Source organism: Sander lucioperca, chromosome 22 (genome assembly GCF_008315115.2).
Source record: "Sander lucioperca isolate FBNREF2018 chromosome 22, SLUC_FBN_1.2, whole genome shotgun sequence".
Classification (NCBI taxonomy): domain Eukaryota; kingdom Metazoa; phylum Chordata; class Actinopteri; order Perciformes; family Percidae; genus Sander; species Sander lucioperca.
Genome location: NC_050194.1, coordinates 15676458 through 15695343, shown reverse-complemented (window position 1 = coordinate 15695343; position 18886 = coordinate 15676458). Strand labels below are relative to the sequence as shown.

Below are 18886 nucleotides of genomic sequence, written 5' to 3'. Positions count from 1 at the left end.
CTGATAATTAACCCAGTTTAAGGTAACCTAAAATGAAGACAACAAATCCTTCTGGTGAATCATGTTTAATTGTTACTGTTGTGTCGAAATCAGCGGTCTGAATGTTCTTTCTGAGTTTACCTAGCAGGTTGGTTGTTGTTGGTGGAAACATGGCGTCCCAGTGCAACCTCTCTGCCTTATTTCATATCCAAAGTGAACTGGATTGCGCCCTAGATGACGCTACGACACAACAAGAGAAAGAAAATCTTGTCATCGAGTATTTGAAAAAGCTAGACGAGAGAGAGGATCTGAAGATACCCGATTTCCAGACAGGTTAGACCATGTTGCAGCTCTAGCTTGCTAAGTGTCTCTCTGTTGCTCTACAGTGTGACGAGTTTTCTAACACGTCATTAGGATCTCAACATTACAGTATGTAAACTGAACGCTTAGGGTTTCCTCTTCTTTCCTTTATTAGTATTTACATACTTTAAACCACAAGTGTTTTTTTATAAGTTAGTTAGCTACGAATATTATGTACTTCCAAAACACAGTCAGGCAGAGAAGTAGCTGCTTTCTGTTGGTTCAACTTTTTAAAGTGCAACGCTTCCTGTGGTGTGTTTTGTTGCAACATTGTATCAGATTATGCTTTCTTCAGCGTTTTTGTTTCATAACAATGAGTATGGCATAATCAGGAAGCCACAAATCTATATAAAGAGAGAATGCATACTATTATGTTCTGGGGCTGCAACTAAACGACTATTTCATTAGATTATTTTCTAGATTAATCGTTTGGGCTATACAATGTTAAAAAACAGTAAAAAAAAAGGTTTCAGTTTCTTAATGTCCAAGGTGATGTCTAAAAATGTCTTGTTTTGTCTGTCTAAAAACCCCATGATATTCACTTTAATATGATATGAAACAGAAAAGCAGAAAATCTCCATTTTTGAGAGACTTAAACAGCGTTTTCTGCCATTTTTGCATTAAAAAATATTTTAATGATTAAGTGATTATCAAAATAGTTGCTTATTAGTTGATTATTTTTTTGTATTTGTATTTTCTTGGAATAATCGTTGCAGCTCTGTCCTTTTCTCTGCTTTTGTATTTGTCCTCCCCATGGCTTTATCAACACACTCCACTGTATAACCTTCATGCTACTGGCAGTATAAGACTAATAATAATAATAATAATAATGTTTAATTAGTTTATAATTTTAATGCATAATACACATATAATGTTGGTAATAGGCTTTTCTTAGATAGCACCATCACATGAAGGATTACTGGGCAGACTTCTGCTTTCTCAGGTGTTTCAGTCATCAGTTTTTGTTTTTGTTTGTTGTCCCTTTAACAGCACAAGATTGAGAATAACTACATAAAGTTGCCCTTTGTAATTGTTGTCACTACACCAAATAATATGAATAGTGTTGGACCATTGAACAATGAAAAGGGTTGCCATTGCAGTTTCCAAATAAAGCAGCTTAAAAATCATCAAATACTTCTGGTGTCAACACAACAGTTAGGTCCTCTGTTGAGTAATGCAGCATGTTGTCAATATCCTATTGCACCAGTAGATGGGGATCTACAGTATAACATCAAACAGCAGAATAAACATAGCTGCATGGGTTCTTAACTGGGCCTTTAAACAACCTCTCAGGACCATATAACAGACACAATTTTTAAATATTTGTGTAAGTGTGTCGAAAAATAAATACATTAAATTAATTCAACAGGTTGACAAAATCACTTATGGCTGTTCATATAATGTTCAGTCACTATAGTTCATTATAGTATTTGCATAAATCTATCCAATGTCCTCCCTTTTGCAGAGTCAAAGAGACATTTTAAGATATACAATATGTAACAAATTAATTTTCTGTGATGCCATAATCTCCTCCTCACGTAGATCTTAAATAAATACCAGCAAAGTTTTAGCCCAAACAAGTAGAAAAGAATTTGTGAGATCATTTGGGCTGCCATTACCTTATTTGCACATCAAACCATTTTGGGTGCCAGACAAGAAAATGAATCATTCTCCTCAACAAATCCAATGCTGAGACTTTGAAATCAGGATAACTATTTCTTCTTTCTCCTACTTGGTCTGTGCTAGCATCATTCTTAAAGCTGGAAAAAAAGAGTGATAACGCCTTTTTTAATTCAACCTGTATTTAACCAGGTCAAGTGCTACGGAGATTAAGAATTGTTCTTTCTAAGGAGACATTGCAAAGCAAGGCAGCAGCCCAACTAAAACACAGACTGTCAAACAGGCAGTAGTATATTCAGAACAAATATCAGGAATGCTGTATATAAGAAGCTTATATGGAGGGTAGAATATTATTTCCAAGTACTTCAGGCTGGATTTTGGTGCTCAGTATTTCATGTGAGTTAAGTGTGACAAATGTTATCAGACACAATCTAGAGTGCATGTGAGGTAAATGTAAAAAAATACCAACTTTAAACGAGATCTAGATCTACAGAAATTATGTCATGGCATTTAATAGCTTCATAACACCTCTGAAGCTGTAGGCAATTCCAAGTCATTGCTTTGATCAACTTTTTTTCCCACATGAAATAAATGCAGTATCAGGCCAGACAGAGGATGGGCAATGTAAAGCGTTTGCTTGTGCTGTGACTAAACATAATTAATAAGATGACAGCATCATTTTCCACTCTGTGATTTGCTCCAGGCTTGGAATGGCTGAACACGGAGGGGCCTCTGTCTTTGAACAAGGAGCTGGCTGGTAAAGTGGTGCTGCTGGACTTCTTTACTTACTGCTGCATCAACTGCATGCACATCCTTCCTGACCTGCACCAGCTAGAGAAGAAGTACTCTGCTAAAGGTATGGACTTAGATTGGCTTTAAAGCAGCAGTCAACATGGGTGTCCTGATCCTAAAGGGGTTGAGAGATGGAGGCAATTTATATAGCTAATTTCCAATTGAAAATAAATAAATGTTTACCTTTAAAATGTGGGACTATAGGACAATTCTCCCCATGGAGACTTCTCATCAACTTCTTATCAATGCTTTGACTTCCTTACCCTGGCTGCGGCACTCAGCACTGAGCCCATTTGTTTCTACTGAAGACGTAAATGTTTGAAAATGGACAAACGGTAGTTTAATTATTTAAAGGCTCAGCTGGGAACTGTATTTTTCAGCAAACGTTACACAAACAGGAGTGAATAGTGTATATGTTGGGGACTGTTTTTCTTTTTTTTTTTAAAGATAATTTTTGTAGCCATTTTTAGGCCTTTATTTCCACAGGACAGATAAAGGCTGCATCGAGGAGTAAACCTCTATATATGTGCGCCTGCTCTACCACCTGAGCTAACCCGGCCGTTGAGGACTGTTATAAGCCACGGATTAATAGACATTTGGTGCTCAAGTAACTGTTTACGACACAAGTGTGTGTGTGTGGGATTTACTCAAAATAGACAATGTCGATGTTGATGTTTATGGTAATGCAGCAACAAGTCAATAAGTGCAACTGTGTGTTTTGTTGATGTGATTTTAAAGGTAAAAAGACTTTTGTGGCTGCAAAGGGAACTGCATGAAATATGATAACCAACAAATGTCACTTGAATCAGCGTCAAAAAATAAAAATGAAAACAGTCTGGGGGTGGAAATAGAAAGAAGTGACTTCTGACTTCTGACTAGACTTCTGTAGCACGCACCTCATATCTGCTTGAGTCTAGCAGCCTATCTAGCGGCCTCAGTTTAACTTTGCCTAGTGTCTGTAAACAAAGGAATGATTGGTCCCTGTCCAGTGCTTGTTAAACCGTAATTATAGTAAGCTTTGGGCCAATTAAAAAGTAGCTGTGGCGAGTTACCATTCATTTGCTCTGCATGTTGAATGGGTGGAAGATTAAGGTACATAGGTAGGTAAAACAAAATGCTGATTTGTACAAGTTTCAGTCCAGTGACATTGCTCACCTGCCATATTAATAAAAATATGAATACTAATAAGCAGCATTGGGCTGACAAACTGATTTGTTTTTAAATGTATTCCTTCAGACTACAAATACAGTGGGCCGGGCAGGAAGCAGCAGCCTAGCAGGCCTTATTGCTGAGGGAACTCAATTCCAATGGTATTTTATTATGTGTCATGCTGCATCACGGGAACACATGTAAGTTCACTGGGGCAGAGAAGCTGTAGTACATCAACTCCACTTCTCTTCTCTTCTTACCCAAGAGCATGAAGGCCCTTATCTCAGCTGTGAAGAGACACTAACTAAAAATAAGTCCAAGCTGCAGTGTACAGGGTCCATAATTGTACCCTGCTGTAGTTCACTGTATGGCTCTTTATTTAGCCACTCCATGTAAAGCATAATCACATCCGACTGACTCTATCATCCTGCTGGCCCTTCAAGGGATCATTTGAGGAAATTCAGTTGTGAGCCATGCGGAACACGGAGCACACACACTGCAGTGCCACCACACATTATCACACTCGCCTTATCTTTGGCAATGCTGTGGGTACATTCTGTTTGCTGCACTGGTCAGAGAGGTGTGGGAGCCACCCTATCCAGTCACTCCCACAGTCCACCCCCCACCCACCCATCGTCACTGCAATCTGTGCTGCTACTATACTGCTTGGCTGAGGGCGTGGGTGATGAAATCCACTGCAGATGGTGTGAGTCTAAAGGTTTGGAATTGTGTATTTTGGGATTTTTGTCTGTTAAGGGCAGCTCAATGATGTGAGTTAATCCATTAATGCAGGACAAAAAGCTTTTGTTTGCTTTATTTTCACTGAAAATGGCCTGTGATGCTGTGAGAAAAGCATAATGAAATCTAAATTAAAATATAAAAACATGATTCTTTTTGTGTGGCAAAAAAAACAACAACTTAACATCTTATTATGTAAAGAAACTTACTTCAATTAGTTTTTCACAACAGAATTAGGCATTTTATTTGCTCATTTAAGGTCCAAAGTGGGTATTAGGCCAGTTTTAATTGATCTTTTTCATGTCTGTGATTTATATACTACAGTTTCAGACTGTACTTCAGAATGTACAAAACTGACTGTTTTAATAGAGTCCCACACTGATTGGGAAACAGGAAGGAAACTTAATGGAGATATCTGTTATGTAAAGGAACAAAAGAAGCATCACAAACAAGCATTTTTCACAGTTTTAGGCCATTTAGTTGCATAACATTTAAACAGCCGTTAGCCTTATCAGAGTCAAAAATTTCAACCAATTGCTCTGTACAATAAGGATAGTGTTAGTAGTCTTTGATGACTACTGAGAAAATGTTGAAATAAACAAGGTGCTAAAACATTTTCAGGAACCTCAATGAGACCTACTGTACGTTATATTATGCTGGAGAGGGTTTTTTTTTAAGTTGAAAATCACATCCGTTACCCTCCTCCTCCCCAATTCTCTCAGACTTGCACATCTGTGTGTGTGATGTTTGTGTCTTTGTGAACTTGTTATTGATTACAACTGTTTGATAGAGACAATATTTTACAGAGATATTTACAGTATTACTAAATGGACATAGGTTTGAACCTTTGTGTAATTTTTAGTTACTGTCATGCAAACTTGCTTTTTTGTGAGGGAATGAAACTCAAAAATGCATCCTGAAAATTTGGAATTGGGGCTAGTTTTGATCATGAGCACAGTTAAGTCAAAGCACTTACTTTACTGTTATGTTTGGCTGTTTTATTTTTGTCTGTTTGTCTCTGTCTGTTTAATCTCCCTCTCAGATGGATTGGTTGTTGTTGGTGTGCACTCAGCTAAATTCCCCAATGAAAAGGTGAGGGATTTTATTGTTTATTATCATTTTTACCTTTGAGTAGGCTGTTCTGCTTGTTGTTCTTTCTGCATTGTCATAACTGCAAAGTATCGACAAATATGTGTAATTGTGAGTATGATGGAGGACAACGTGAACCACTCTTTTCTCAAGCAAGAAATCAAAGCACCAAAGCATTCATTTGTAATGTTACAACAGTATACCAGCATGAGATATCAGACGAGATATCAGACAAATGATCGTATCTAAAATGATTTCTGTTATCTGCTTAAGACCAGAAAACATGCTCAGATCTTCAGAAAATCCTCCTCATACTGTCGATCTCTCTTCTATTCTTTATGAAGCTGTTTGCCAATATGGCACTGATGCTTTCTTCATACATGATAGTGTACATCTTTCAATTTTGGACATTTGATCAGGTAAAACAAGCACTTTGAAGAGGTCACCTTGGGCTCTTGAAAATTAGAATCGATAATGAAAATACTTTATTATGAATATAATTTACTAATGAATAGCTCTTACATATTCACAGCTTTTTACTCATTTGTCTATGCTTGTCTCCAACCCTTCAAAGGTCCTGGACAACGTCCGCAGCGCTGTGCTCCGCTATGACATCTGCCACCCAGTTGTGAATGACAGCGAGGCACACCTCTGGCATGAACTGGAGGTGTCCTGCTGGCCTACACTGGTCTTACTGGGCCCACGTGGCAACCTGCTCTTCTCCCTGGTGGGCGAAGGCCACCGCGACAGGCTGGTGCTTTTTACTGACAACGCCCTCCGTCACTACGGGGAGCAAGGTCTGCTGAAGACACACACAGTGGGGATCAAGCTGTACCGAGACTCCCTGCCACCCAGCATGCTGTCTTTTCCTGGGAAGGTGGCCGTAGACAGCAGCAAGAAAAGACTGGCCATAGCAGACACTGGGCATCACCGGATTCTGGTGGTGTCGTCAACTGGACAGCTGTTACATGTCATAGGAGGTAAGAAGTAGGAAACAGGATGGTGATATACAGTATATATAAGGGTTCAAATGCATTCAATTGCATAGATATCTGATAAAAATCAAGTTTTGTTCTTGCTTTTTACATCTACAAATTATACAAAAATATTTAAGCATCATTGATATTAATTACAAAATACTAAATTACTCAGTCCCCTAACAGCCCTCAGAGGAGCTACATGGTAGATGATGTTGTCCCCGGCCCAACAGAGTGGTTGGCATCCGCAGGGACTAGTAGACGCTGTGAACTGGCACTGACCTAAGTGTGGCCGATGAGGGAAAGAAATGCAGGATTTGTATTATTTTTGTGGGTTGACTCCACTCATCCCTATCCACACGCAGTATGAGAAATGTATACATTTATATTTGCATAAGAAGTTCAAAGCATCAAGCTAATTTAAAGATGGTATTTATGAGGACAGAATTTTTTTTTTGTTCTGTCTCACATCTTCCTGAGCAAATTTGTTGCAGTATCAGCACATTAGATTAAAATTCCTCAGTCTTAAATGTAAGTAATTAATCCACTTGCAGAAATGAAAGGCCACCCATGCTCCAGCTGTAAATGGGCAAGTATTCCTGTACGTATCCTTCGTATAAGGAATCATAAAATCATCCATCATATCTTTTTTTTTCTACCAAATGTTTAAGCAGGGAAGATAATGGAATGGAATATGTCAGGAACAATTAAAACTGCTGTTGCTTAGTAATAACCTTTCAATGTCATAGACTTTGAGGACTACAAATACATGTTAAGTACCTGAATGTGCCGAGTCTAAAGATGCACTATTTTAATTGGATTATCACTTCTTTCCCAGGGCCTAAAAGTGGGAGACAAGATGGCGACTTGTCCCAAGCTTCCTTTAACTCACCTCAGGGTGTGGCCATTAAAGGGGACACTGTATACGTGGCCGACACAGAAAACCACCTGATCCGAAAGGTAGGACCCCAAACTATCTCTTGAAATAACTGCATTTTTTAAAATTAAATTTGATGTCACTTTATTTGTACATTTCTGTCTGTTTCAGATCGACCTGTTGGAGGGAAGAGTCAGCACTCTAGCTGGAGTAGGTGCTCAAGGCACAGACAAAGAGGGTGGGGCCATGGGACCTCAGCAGCCCATCAGCTCCCCTTGGGATGTGACTCTTGGCACTGCCGGTGAGTGTTGTGGGGCTGTCAGACCAGAACTTGAAGGACAACATTTACAACATGTTATTGTCTTTCCCCTCTGTGCCTTCCTTTGTTCTCATTGTCTGTTGTTTACTTTCTGCATGCTGCTAAACAATCAATAATTCTTGAGGGAGAGGTCAGTCCAACCCTCTCGTCTCAGATTGCCTGGATATCTTTGGGTCTCAACATTTTACAGGTCACAGTTCAGTTAGAATGTGGTGAAGGTGTATAAAAACAACAGGAAGCGACTACATACAGACTGGGGTGCTAATTCTGGTGTGATATCACACCTTTAGACAGATTGTTTGCAACTTGCATATTTAGTACATAATTAGATTAGAGTGCACTAAAAGCATACACAGATACTTGACAATATTTTCTTGGGTAAAACACAATGACAAATACACAAAATAGTATAGCTCCCAAGCTTTACAAGAACAAAACAGCTCTTCTGGTCGAAGTGGAGGCCCCGATCAGTTGCAATGGATTACACTTTTTATAAAGTTGCCCTTCATAATTTATTTACATTGTGAATAGAATATGTATCGTATAGGATCTCAGCCATGGTTGATACGGAGTAAACCTTATTGCCAAAAATCCCTCAGTTTAGTTGTACTGAATCATTTTGAGGACAAAAATCAATAATAAGTCAAAACTATGCAAGTCACAAACTACTGTAAAGTACCTGACAAGGTCTTTCATATTCTCAAAGAAATTCAAGACCTCCATTTCAAAGCTCAGTCTCTCTAAATGCTTTGCTTTGATTATTTTTGCCTTGGCCGTTCAGAGTTTGTTTATTATTAGTCTTTTTTTAATATTTCTCACTGAGTGCCTTTTTTCATCAAAGCAGAAAGCTTTTTTAACTCAGCTTTTGAATCTCTCACCCTTTGTCTCTAAATGTTTGTGTATGTTTTGTGTTGCCATCAGGCCTTGTTACCTGTGGACATTAAGATTCAAGAATTGTTGTCATAGACAGAGATGCCATTAGCCTGACATCGGCAGGCCAATTCAAAAACGCGAGTTAGTATCTGCCAGAGCAAATAAAATATGAGCTTGCAGCAGATTTTACATATACATATATGTTTTTCCTTTCCAGGCTGGTATCATTTAGAAATGTTTAATACAAGCTTTAGCGTTTTTTTTAATCATTAAGTTAAATATTATTCCAATATTTTGTAATCATTTCTTTGCCTTCCTCACTTTAGGAGCATACCACATGGCCTTATTAGTGAGTTATTTATTTGTTCAAAAAACAAATTAATGACTTTAGTAACAATTAACACAAATTATTATTTCAAATTGTAAAGGATTTCAAACAAACAGTTACTTAAAATTATAATGTCACCTGTTTTTCTTACAACTTTCTTGCCTCAGGTTAACATTGTTTACTATTAGGTGGTTCTTCAAGTCTGAGGTGTTGTAAGAGCCAACAGTTAAGTAGTAGTAGTTAAGTAAAGTGGAGTGTGTGTGTACACCTGGAGTTGTGTACTCTGCCTGTCGTATGTACTGTACTCAGCAACAGTCAGTTTACATTTTACAGGTATGGTGTTTAATCATAGTCGTGTAAATGTATAATATTAACTCTAAGAATTTAAAGGGCCATTAGCACAATTATTTCCTCATTGCACACCTGCCTGTAAGCAAGAGGTAATCAGTCATAGTCACTTTTTCTGCACAGCTTGATGGATGACACAACCGGCTGGTCTGAGGATGTGATATCAGACCTTTAACTCCACTAACATTGTCCTCTGAGAGTACATCCACAACACTCATTGCATATTCATGATTTATTCACCACACGTATGAATAATTAAATTGACCAAATCAAGATGACCCTGCACTCTTTGAACTGTAAAGTACTACAGTGATACTGATGCTGTGAGGCAGGTGCCAGAGTTGTCAGATGTTCCTGACAGTCCGCTAGATGTGATCAAGAAGGTCTGAGCTCTGTGCTACATTAAAAATACAACTAAGATACTGTTTGTCTGTAAGGGTTGTGTGTCGATGACAGTATTGTCTCTGCTTTTAGGAGAAATATTAGCACCACCTCTGGTGACTGATAGACAGCCAAAAGCCGTGACACAAGTTTCCTGGGTCTCAACTCAAAGAGTGTGTTTTTGTGTGCGCTTGTATGTGCGTTTCATTTGTACATGCAGGCGGTGCTGAAGATAACGTGCTGTGGATAGCCATGGCGGGGACCCACCAGATCTGGGCTTTGTTCCTAGCAGATGGGAAACTGCCCAAAGGAAGGTGAGAGACCATGTAGACAGAACCACCACGGCCACTTGGCAGCAGCCACCCTTCTAAGCCACTAAAGAAATCATAAAAGGTCATATGAACTCAACCTATCCAGCAATGTATTGAAGTGTTTTGTCTATTGTCTTCTATTTTACAACGTAAACAGCGAGTCCAAGGCGGGGATGTGTGTGCGATGGGCAGGCAGTGGCAACGAGGAAAACAGAAACAACTCCTACCCCCAAAAGGCTGGCTTTGCTCAGCCTTCAGGCCTGGCTTTAGCCCCAGAGGAGCCCTGGGGCTGCCTGTATGTGGCCGATAGCGAAAGCAGCACCATCCGCTCGCTGGCACTGAAGGACGGAGCCGTCAAGTTGCTGGTCGGGGGAGAGCGAGACCCACTGGTGGGTATGCAATGGCTGTTAGATGGATGACTAGATGGTGGATTCATTTATATCTGGATGAATGGATTTCTTAACTTTATTTCGTACTTTTTTCTTTCTACTACGAAGTGAATCCCAAGTGGCTTTAATGAAGTTTTCCTCTTTGGTTCATTTTAATGTCCATAAATTCTCTTATTCATAGTTAGGGTCATTTTTTGTCCGTTTTAGTGTTTCTGTAAAAGGAGAAAATATTTTCTAATAATGTTTAAGACAATGCCGTGAACAGCAGCTTGAACAATAGGTAGGAAATCAAAAGCAGACTGCAAGAACGGAATGTGCAGTATCTTCAATGATAATATGTCCTGCCCCCATCCATCAAACAGCACACTGTAAAACCTGCACATTGATCTACTACATTTCCAGCCATAGAAAACACTTTGACAATTATAAACAAAAATGTTGCACAAAGCTTTGGATCACTCCTAGGCAGTCACAGGGTTTCAGGGCTATCGATTTTCTATAGATAGGAAATATTGATTTGTGGCTGAAACAAAGCCTGAAGAAATATTTTGGTAATACGTTCATGTCCTCACAGCCGTTCTGCTGTAGTTTTATTATCCTGCCACACTGGTGTATTTTTAGAAAGTCCCAAAAGCTCTAAAGCTGGTAGTCACCCATGAGAACAGGGAGTAATTAACTGGAGAGTCATATACAGTTTATCCAACATGGCATCGAATCAGCAAAAAAACATTAATAGTCTGCTGCCCATAGATATTTATTAAGCTATTTAACTGAGACAATGAAGCACAACACCGGAGACAGAATTAAAGCTATTACAAGTTAATGTCAAAATTAGATGAGAAGATTGATTGATATTCTCATCTCATTTCTGCAACAGCTGCATCACAATCTGAAACAGGGATTGCACTCCTGCAGTAAAGGTGAACGTGAGCACAAGTGGAGTGATTCTGCTAGCGCAATAACAGATTGTCCCAAAGATTTGGTTTTCTTTTTCAGCTGCCATTGCTTTTCTTAAACAATATTTTTATTAAGATGTTTACACACAAACAAAAATAATCAAAAAGCCATGTAAAATGCTCATACATGTAAAGAAAACCACTTTATCAGCTACACACCCCAGTCCACCCCCACTTTTTTCACGTTTACGCCAAATTCTGACTCTACCATCTGAATGTTGGAGCAGAAATCGAGACTCGTCAGACCAGGCAATGTTATTTCCAATCTTCTATTGTCAAACTTTGGAGAGCCTGTGCCAATTGCAACCCCGGTTTTCTGACAGGAGTGGCACCCGGTGAGCTCATCTGCTGCTGTAGTCCATCTGCTTCAAGGTGCGACGTGTTGTGCGTTCAGAGAAACTCTTTGCATACCTCGGTTGTGACGAGTGACACCGTAGCGAGTGGTTATTTGAGTTAGTGTTGCCTTTCAATCAGCTGGAACTAGTCTGGCCATTCATTTTTGCCCGGAGAACTGCTACTCACTGGATATTTTCTCTTTCCATTCTGTGTAAACTCTCGAGATGGTTGTGTGTGTGTGTGAAAATCCCAGTAGATCAGCAATTTTTTAAAATACTCAAACAAGCCCGTTAAAAATCCCCTTTCTTCCCCATTCTAATGCTTGGTTTGAAGCAGATCGTCTTGACTGTCTTACATGCCTAAATGTATTTGCGTTAACGAGCCGTTGAACAGGTGTACCTTATAAAGTAACTTATAACTTTATAACTTATAAAAAAACTTGAGTTGAGTTTTAATTATCCCTGCAAGTCGTTGCAGTATTTGTATTTTATATCGGTGTTCTTAGCATGCTTTTATGATCTTACCTGTAGCACTTTGAGATTTGCTTCAAATGTAAAGTGCATTACAAATAAAATCTATTATTATTATTATTAAAGTGGCTGGTGAGTGTATGTCAGTCTCGCCAAAGCAAGGTAGGCCGCAATCGCCTTCTCAGTTTACATTGTTAAATGAACTCTGCAGCTGTGGAGAGTCATGAGACTTTTTATAAGATTGTCTCATTTGTTTTCATTTATTCAGCCGAGTAATACAGAATGAAAATCTGTTTATTTTAATTATTCCCAATTTCCTAAGAAATTGGTTGTGGATTATGTTGTTCGCTGTAATAGTAATTTATCTGTTTGGGTCATGTTGGTCTTAAACAATCTGTAGCACTAAGAACTGTTAATTAGCTTTTTGTCACTTTCAGGAAAAAAAAAACATGAAGAATGTTCCCCTTTGTAATATTTCAATGATATTCATCATGAATGTTCTTGTGCTTCAAAACTTCTCAAGAAGGACTCATCTAATTATTTTTAGCACAGTAATTAATGCGATTTTAAGATGATCTTTCTGGTGTTTCTCACAAATGTGGTATTTTAATTCTTGTGTTACTCTTCCTATATGAATTATTCAGAAACCGTCAAAATAATGAAGCTAAAGTTGCTTTCATGTTTTTATTTCAAGTGTCAAATGAAAACTGATCATTTACAGTGGGAAAGGCTTCGGCATGGATTTTCATCAGAAAAGTCCCTTATCTTAATAGTTAAAACGCTCGCTTTTCTTCTTTTTGCAAAAATGTGTTTTCAACTGCGTTAGAGGCGGTTCACAAAATTACATTGGATATTCTCTTCTTTACCTAAATTAAGCTTAGACATAGAAGTTGCAGTTTGGGCATTCGTACAAGTTTTATATCTTCTCCTGATCTCTTCTGATTGGTTTGTCTTCTTTGAACCAGAACCTTTTTGCTTTCGGGGATGTAGACGGGAAAGGGGTGGACGCCAAGCTGCAGCATCCTCTCGGTGTTGCCTGGGCTCCTGAACAAAGCCTGCTCTATGTAGCCGACTCCTACAACCACAAGGTAACTGTTGCATGTCACAAGGCTGTAGTTCAAAGCTGTAGCATGCTCACATTGAATGTTTTTGTTGTCATAATGGGACCCTTCAGGTTGTTGAGTGGATACACAAAGCGTGTATCTTCTTTTGATCTAAAAACCAAACAGGGAACATACAGGACTTGACCTTTTTGTTGGATTGTATCTATGTGCCTGTGTAATTGTGTTCAGATCAAGGTGGTGGATCCAAAGATAAAGCAGTGTAGCACATTAGCAGGGACTGGAGAGGCTGGAGATACTCTGGGCACTGAATTTAACAAATCCTGCTTCAATGAACCGGGAGGAATCTGTGTTGGTGACAGCGGCAAATTTCTCTATGTGGCCGATACCAACAATCACCAAGTCAAAGTGTTGGACCTGTCCTCCAAGACTGTTTCACTGGTGAGACCTGTATGTGTGTGTATGTGTGTAAGAAAAGCTCACTTCCAACCTTGAGAAAGCACTTTTTATTTTGTCCATGTGTGTGCAATGAACACCAATGAACATCTGAATCTCTCTCCTGTACAGTTCCCCATTTCCATGGACTGCACAGACTCAGTACCTTCAAAGCCTTCAGGTCCTGCCAAGGCCCCCACACTGCCCAAATCAACTGCCAGGAAAGAAATGCCACCAGTGTCGGTGTCAGCAGGCCAGACTCTCGTCATGTCGCTTACCCTTTCACTTCCAGAAGGAACCAAACTCACCGAGGAGGCCCCCAGCTGCTGGGCTCTCTCAGCTGAGGGTGAGATACAAAGTTCAGTCATGCATGTAAATGTTTTATTGAGATTTATCCTATAAGTACATTTGACTTTACTTCGGTGTAAGGCACCATTGACCATTGACTAAGCTTCACCCTGTTACTGTTGCTACGCCTGTCAGGTTTTCCATTGTCACATGGCACATACGCAGTACAGTGATAAAGGTGGCATATTCAACACTCAAAATTCTTAGTAGAAGGATTCTCAGTTCTGCCCGGCTCCTGTCAGTTTTTGCCGGCTAAAACGGCAAGTGTCGCTATCATATTTTATCATAGCTAGCTAACTTGGCTAGCTAAAAAGCATTAGTTTTAACAACAACAACAGCAGCTAATGGTGCCAATGATAATGACAGTAACCCATGCAGGCTCCTCCTGACCGTATGTCGAAGTGTCTTTGAGCAAGACACTGAACCCCAAGTTGCTCCTGATGGGCAGACCAGCGCCCAACACCATCAGTGTATGAATGTGTGTGAATGGGTGGAGGGTGGGTGATTATGATTGTAAAGCACTTTGTTTGATAAAGTAGAAAGGCGCTATACTGTATAAATGCATTCCATTTACCATTAATTTTGCTCTGTAAACCATGATTCCGTCAAAAAGTAAAATAGTAGTGAATGATGCTTAAAGATAGTGCGTAGTTTCTGCCGCCCCCATGAGGAATTCTAAGTAACGACAACAAAACTGTCGGCGTGTCCACATGATACAAGCCTTACGTGACCACGCACCGCCCCACCCCACCCCCCCTCCTTCACGCAGTTGCTAGTAGTCAAGGAGTACGGCTGGGATTTATAGTTCTCCGCTCTTTTAAAGCACCAGTGAGGCTATACATGGCATGGGCAATTTAATGTATGGTTTCTACTGCTAGATACAATTCAAAAGGCTTTTTTTTCATGTTCTCAAGTTGTAATCAACAGTACTCTGATATTACGACAGAGTGTGAAGTGATTTGAGATATCATGTTAGTAATGGTGATAGTCCGTTCATTAGGTTTGGAACAATAGTGTTTCCATCATTCTGTGCGATGCAGCATGCAGTCAGCGATACCAGCAAGCTATTTTTGGAACATTTCGATAAGAAGGCATGCCTTGGTTCACATAATTAGCTACCAGGCTATGTTACGTGATCCTCCACTGTCCGATTATACTGAGTCTAGACTTATGCTGATCGGATCAGAGCAGAGGCAGGAATGTTAATGGATCAAGTTAGAAGTGCTCGGCAGATTTAAATTGTTTTTTTAGTGGCTTTTTAGAAATGGCTACCCTGGGACCTCATGTTAGGCATCAGATTCATTAATCACCGCTGGCATGGATTTGACGGTCTCTTTGGCATAATATTTTCTCACAGTCGAAGTTCCAGCCTTTCCTTTTCGACTTTCATTTATCATTCAGCGGTCACGTCTCTTAAGATGTGTATTTGCTTCTAAAAATATCCCCCATGTTTCAGTAAATTCATGTCCTCACCCTCACTCCGTCTGATTCAGTGGGAGGGAAGTGATTCTTACAAGAGTGTAATATTGTAGAGGACTCCATTTAGCAATGCTCAGACTTGGGCCAATCTAGTACACAGGGTGCACCTTGCCGCACTCAACCATAAATTTTGATGTCAGACAGACATTTACATAAAGACACATTCAGAAAAAAAGACCCTTTCAGAACATGGCACATTAGGACTGATCTGAGTCTAAACTGAAGATTGATCTCATTTTGTGGCAGTGTCAGCTAGTCGGTTGGTTCACCACTTTGGTGCAGAGCGAAATATCTCAACAACTACTGGAAGGATTGCCATGACATTTTGTTCAGACATTCATGGTCCCCATAGGATGTATCCTCAGGACTGTAGTGGTCTTTTAAACTTTTCCTCTAGGGCCATTATCAGGTCAACATTTGACTTTGTCCAATACTTTTAGTTTTAGTGCTAATTAGCAAATGTTTGCATGCTACTAGGATAGTGAGCATGGTAAACATTATATCTGCTTTATATTAGCATGTTAGCATTGTCATTGTGAACATGTTAGCATGTAGCTCTAACAATCCCTACCCTAGTTTTCTGGACTTTATCTGTTTCTTTATTAGCCGGATTGTATCAGACTGTTGATTTTGTCCCTTTGTCCCTGATTCCTGTTTTTCACAGGTAACGAATGGCTGCTAGAAAGTCAGGTGATTACTGGTGACATTGTGGATCTGTCGAAGCCCCTCTCCATGTCAGCCAAACTTCCAGCTGTTATAAAGGATTTAAACAACAATCCAAGCCTCACTTTAGGTGTATGGGTGTACTACTGTATGGAAACAAGTAAAGCTTGTATGATGAAAGCAGCCTCCTTCACCCAGCCTCTTCAAATAAGTGCCAATCATGGAGATTCAGAAATCACTGTGGCGTTTGCTCATGCCTTCTAAAACCTTTTACCTGTCTTAGTCGCAATAGTCACAGAATCAACACTTTCTGTCAGTTTTACTTTGCAGCTCAGCTAACCCTCCAGCTCCTGTTTTGTTCATACTTCTGGAAGAAGAAAACACTGATTGTCTCTGACTGTCATTTTGACAAAAATGCAATTCATACAAACCTGATTTTCAGGGGAATTTCATTTCAAACTACTCAGAAGACCCTTTTAAGAATCATAATGCATCAGTGCTTAATACTCTTGACTGTGAGTGACAGTTATTGATAGGAATGCAAATAGTCACATCCAGGCATGTTATAAAGGCTGCAGCAAATACAACTGCAGCCTAAAAATCTATATCTACAGTATATGATTATATATTTACAGTATGCAACACATTCCTACAAGAACAGGCTGTATTGACTAACTGTAAGAAAGCTGACCACATTAGTAATGTTTCCACTCAAAGTTACCTTCTAATTTATAAAACACTTTCATGGGACTATAAATTCAGAAAAATGTTATTTTGTGGATTTATTAAGAAACGTATTATTATCTAATTGGCAGGTGGTGATGATGGTGTCACGGTTGATAGACAAACAGATTTTCTATCATTTAGTGATGTACTGGAGGATTAAAAATACTTTCAAATATTGAAAACAAAGTAAAAGCAGAAACCTTTGATGAGCTTTATATTTTCACCTGAACCACCAGACGGATGTGAATTTTAAAGACTAGACTGTTTACATTCAGATGTTGTAAATCACTTTTTCACCCACCAGAAGTAATTATTGAACAATATCTTTTTTTGAAAAATAAGTGGAAGCCTTCTACGTGTGTTTGAAACTGTTTCTCACAAACATTAATGGAGCTTTTTCTTCCAGCCCCATGAGAAATTACATCGTAGTATTTTTTTCAGAGATTAATTCTGCCTTTGCTCACATAACATTGCTTTTAAATGCTAATATCTAGTTATAAAGAGGAATAAACGGACAGAAGTTAAACTTACGTCTTGAGAGGTTGATGAGAAGTTATCTACCCACATTTTTATTATCAATAATATGTTAGAAACTCCAGAGTATTAAATCACATCTTCACTTTCAGATTTTAAAAAAAAATAATATATATCCATGTGTGTTTGCTTTAGTTTACAGCTTTCATAAATATTTGTCTACATATGTTTCACCACCACAGGCCGAGCAGTCTTAAGTTGTTTACAAAGTTCACACTCACAGCTTAAAGCTTTGTTCTGTGTCTCCGCTCCCTGTATGACTGATTACACTTTTGATTACGATTATTCACAACACAAGGAGCCCTTTTTGAGTTAGACCACAAAATATTGCTGTTATCTGTAATGAATAAAGTGCCTGTTTTTGATAAGGGGAGGCATCCACTTATAAACTGATGACACCGAGTGACTTCTGCTTGTGCGCTCTGAGGGATAATATATTTACTTTTTTTTTTATTAAAATCTCTCTAACAAGCATTAATACGCTTCATCTCTACTCCACAAAGGGAACATATGAAAAATATGCTCTAATAATGCATTACTGTAATACACTGTTCATATTGTTGTGTAACACACAGTAATATATGTATGTATTATTGTCATTGGTTTTCAAAGTTATGAGCTGTTGTCAGAAATGGGTCTGAGAGTGTTTTGATTATCATCGCTGTCATTTCTCAAAACATAATTGTGCTTGTAAGACTGTTTTTATTAGGTTTGGATCGCTCAGCCCAAGAAGTGCCTCGCAAAAAGGGGTGTTACACCATGGATGGTGGGAATGCAGTGACACTTAAACTGCATCAAAAGCAATAACAATATTTTTCTGTAATGGGAGAAATGTTTTAATCCCAAGTTATTTATTTCAAATGAACTGCTCAGCTTTGTTTTCCCTCTGACATTTTCTAATGAACAGTAAAGAGCTCGAGCTTGTGGGCATTAAATTCCTTGATATTGTTTTCCATCTTTCACTGGATTTCTTTTCTCTTAGTGCGGCACTTTAAGATGCAACAGAGTAAACTAACAAAACATTTTTATCACGTTTGGTTCGTGTGTGTGCAGGTTGTGTTTCCTTCAAAGACCAATTGCTGCAATTTAATATACATTTTTTCAGAATCAGGTCACTTAGCATAACTCCACTTGATACAGTAATACATTTAAAGCAGCTCTGCTATGTGAGATATTATCAAAGGCTTCACTAATAAGATAGCTCCCGCATGAATTTTTCCTAATGCCAGGTTATGTGAGCTGACCTCAGAGGCCAGCCTTCCTGTTTACAACATACAGTAAATACCTCTCATTGTGTCCTTTCTTCTACCAGAAGCAGCACGTTTCCCTAATATATGCAGATTTGTAT

General features: G+C 38.9%; 1 protein-coding gene across 1 annotated transcript; it reads left to right on the top strand.

Moving 5' to 3' along the window:
* Positions 1-73: 73 nt before the first annotated feature.
* Positions 74-18481, top strand: nhlrc2 (NHL repeat containing 2). Its single transcript, XM_031315019.2, has 12 exons — positions 74-312; positions 2663-2815; positions 5681-5730; positions 6302-6707; positions 7543-7664; positions 7753-7882; positions 10051-10144; positions 10299-10530; positions 13258-13380; positions 13585-13794; positions 13921-14134; positions 16280-18481. The coding sequence occupies exons 1-12, from the start codon at positions 102-104 to the stop codon at positions 16540-16542; spliced, it is 2208 nt and encodes a 735-aa protein (XP_031170879.1). The 5' UTR covers positions 74-101; the 3' UTR covers positions 16543-18481.
* Positions 18482-18886: the final 405 nt, after the last annotated feature.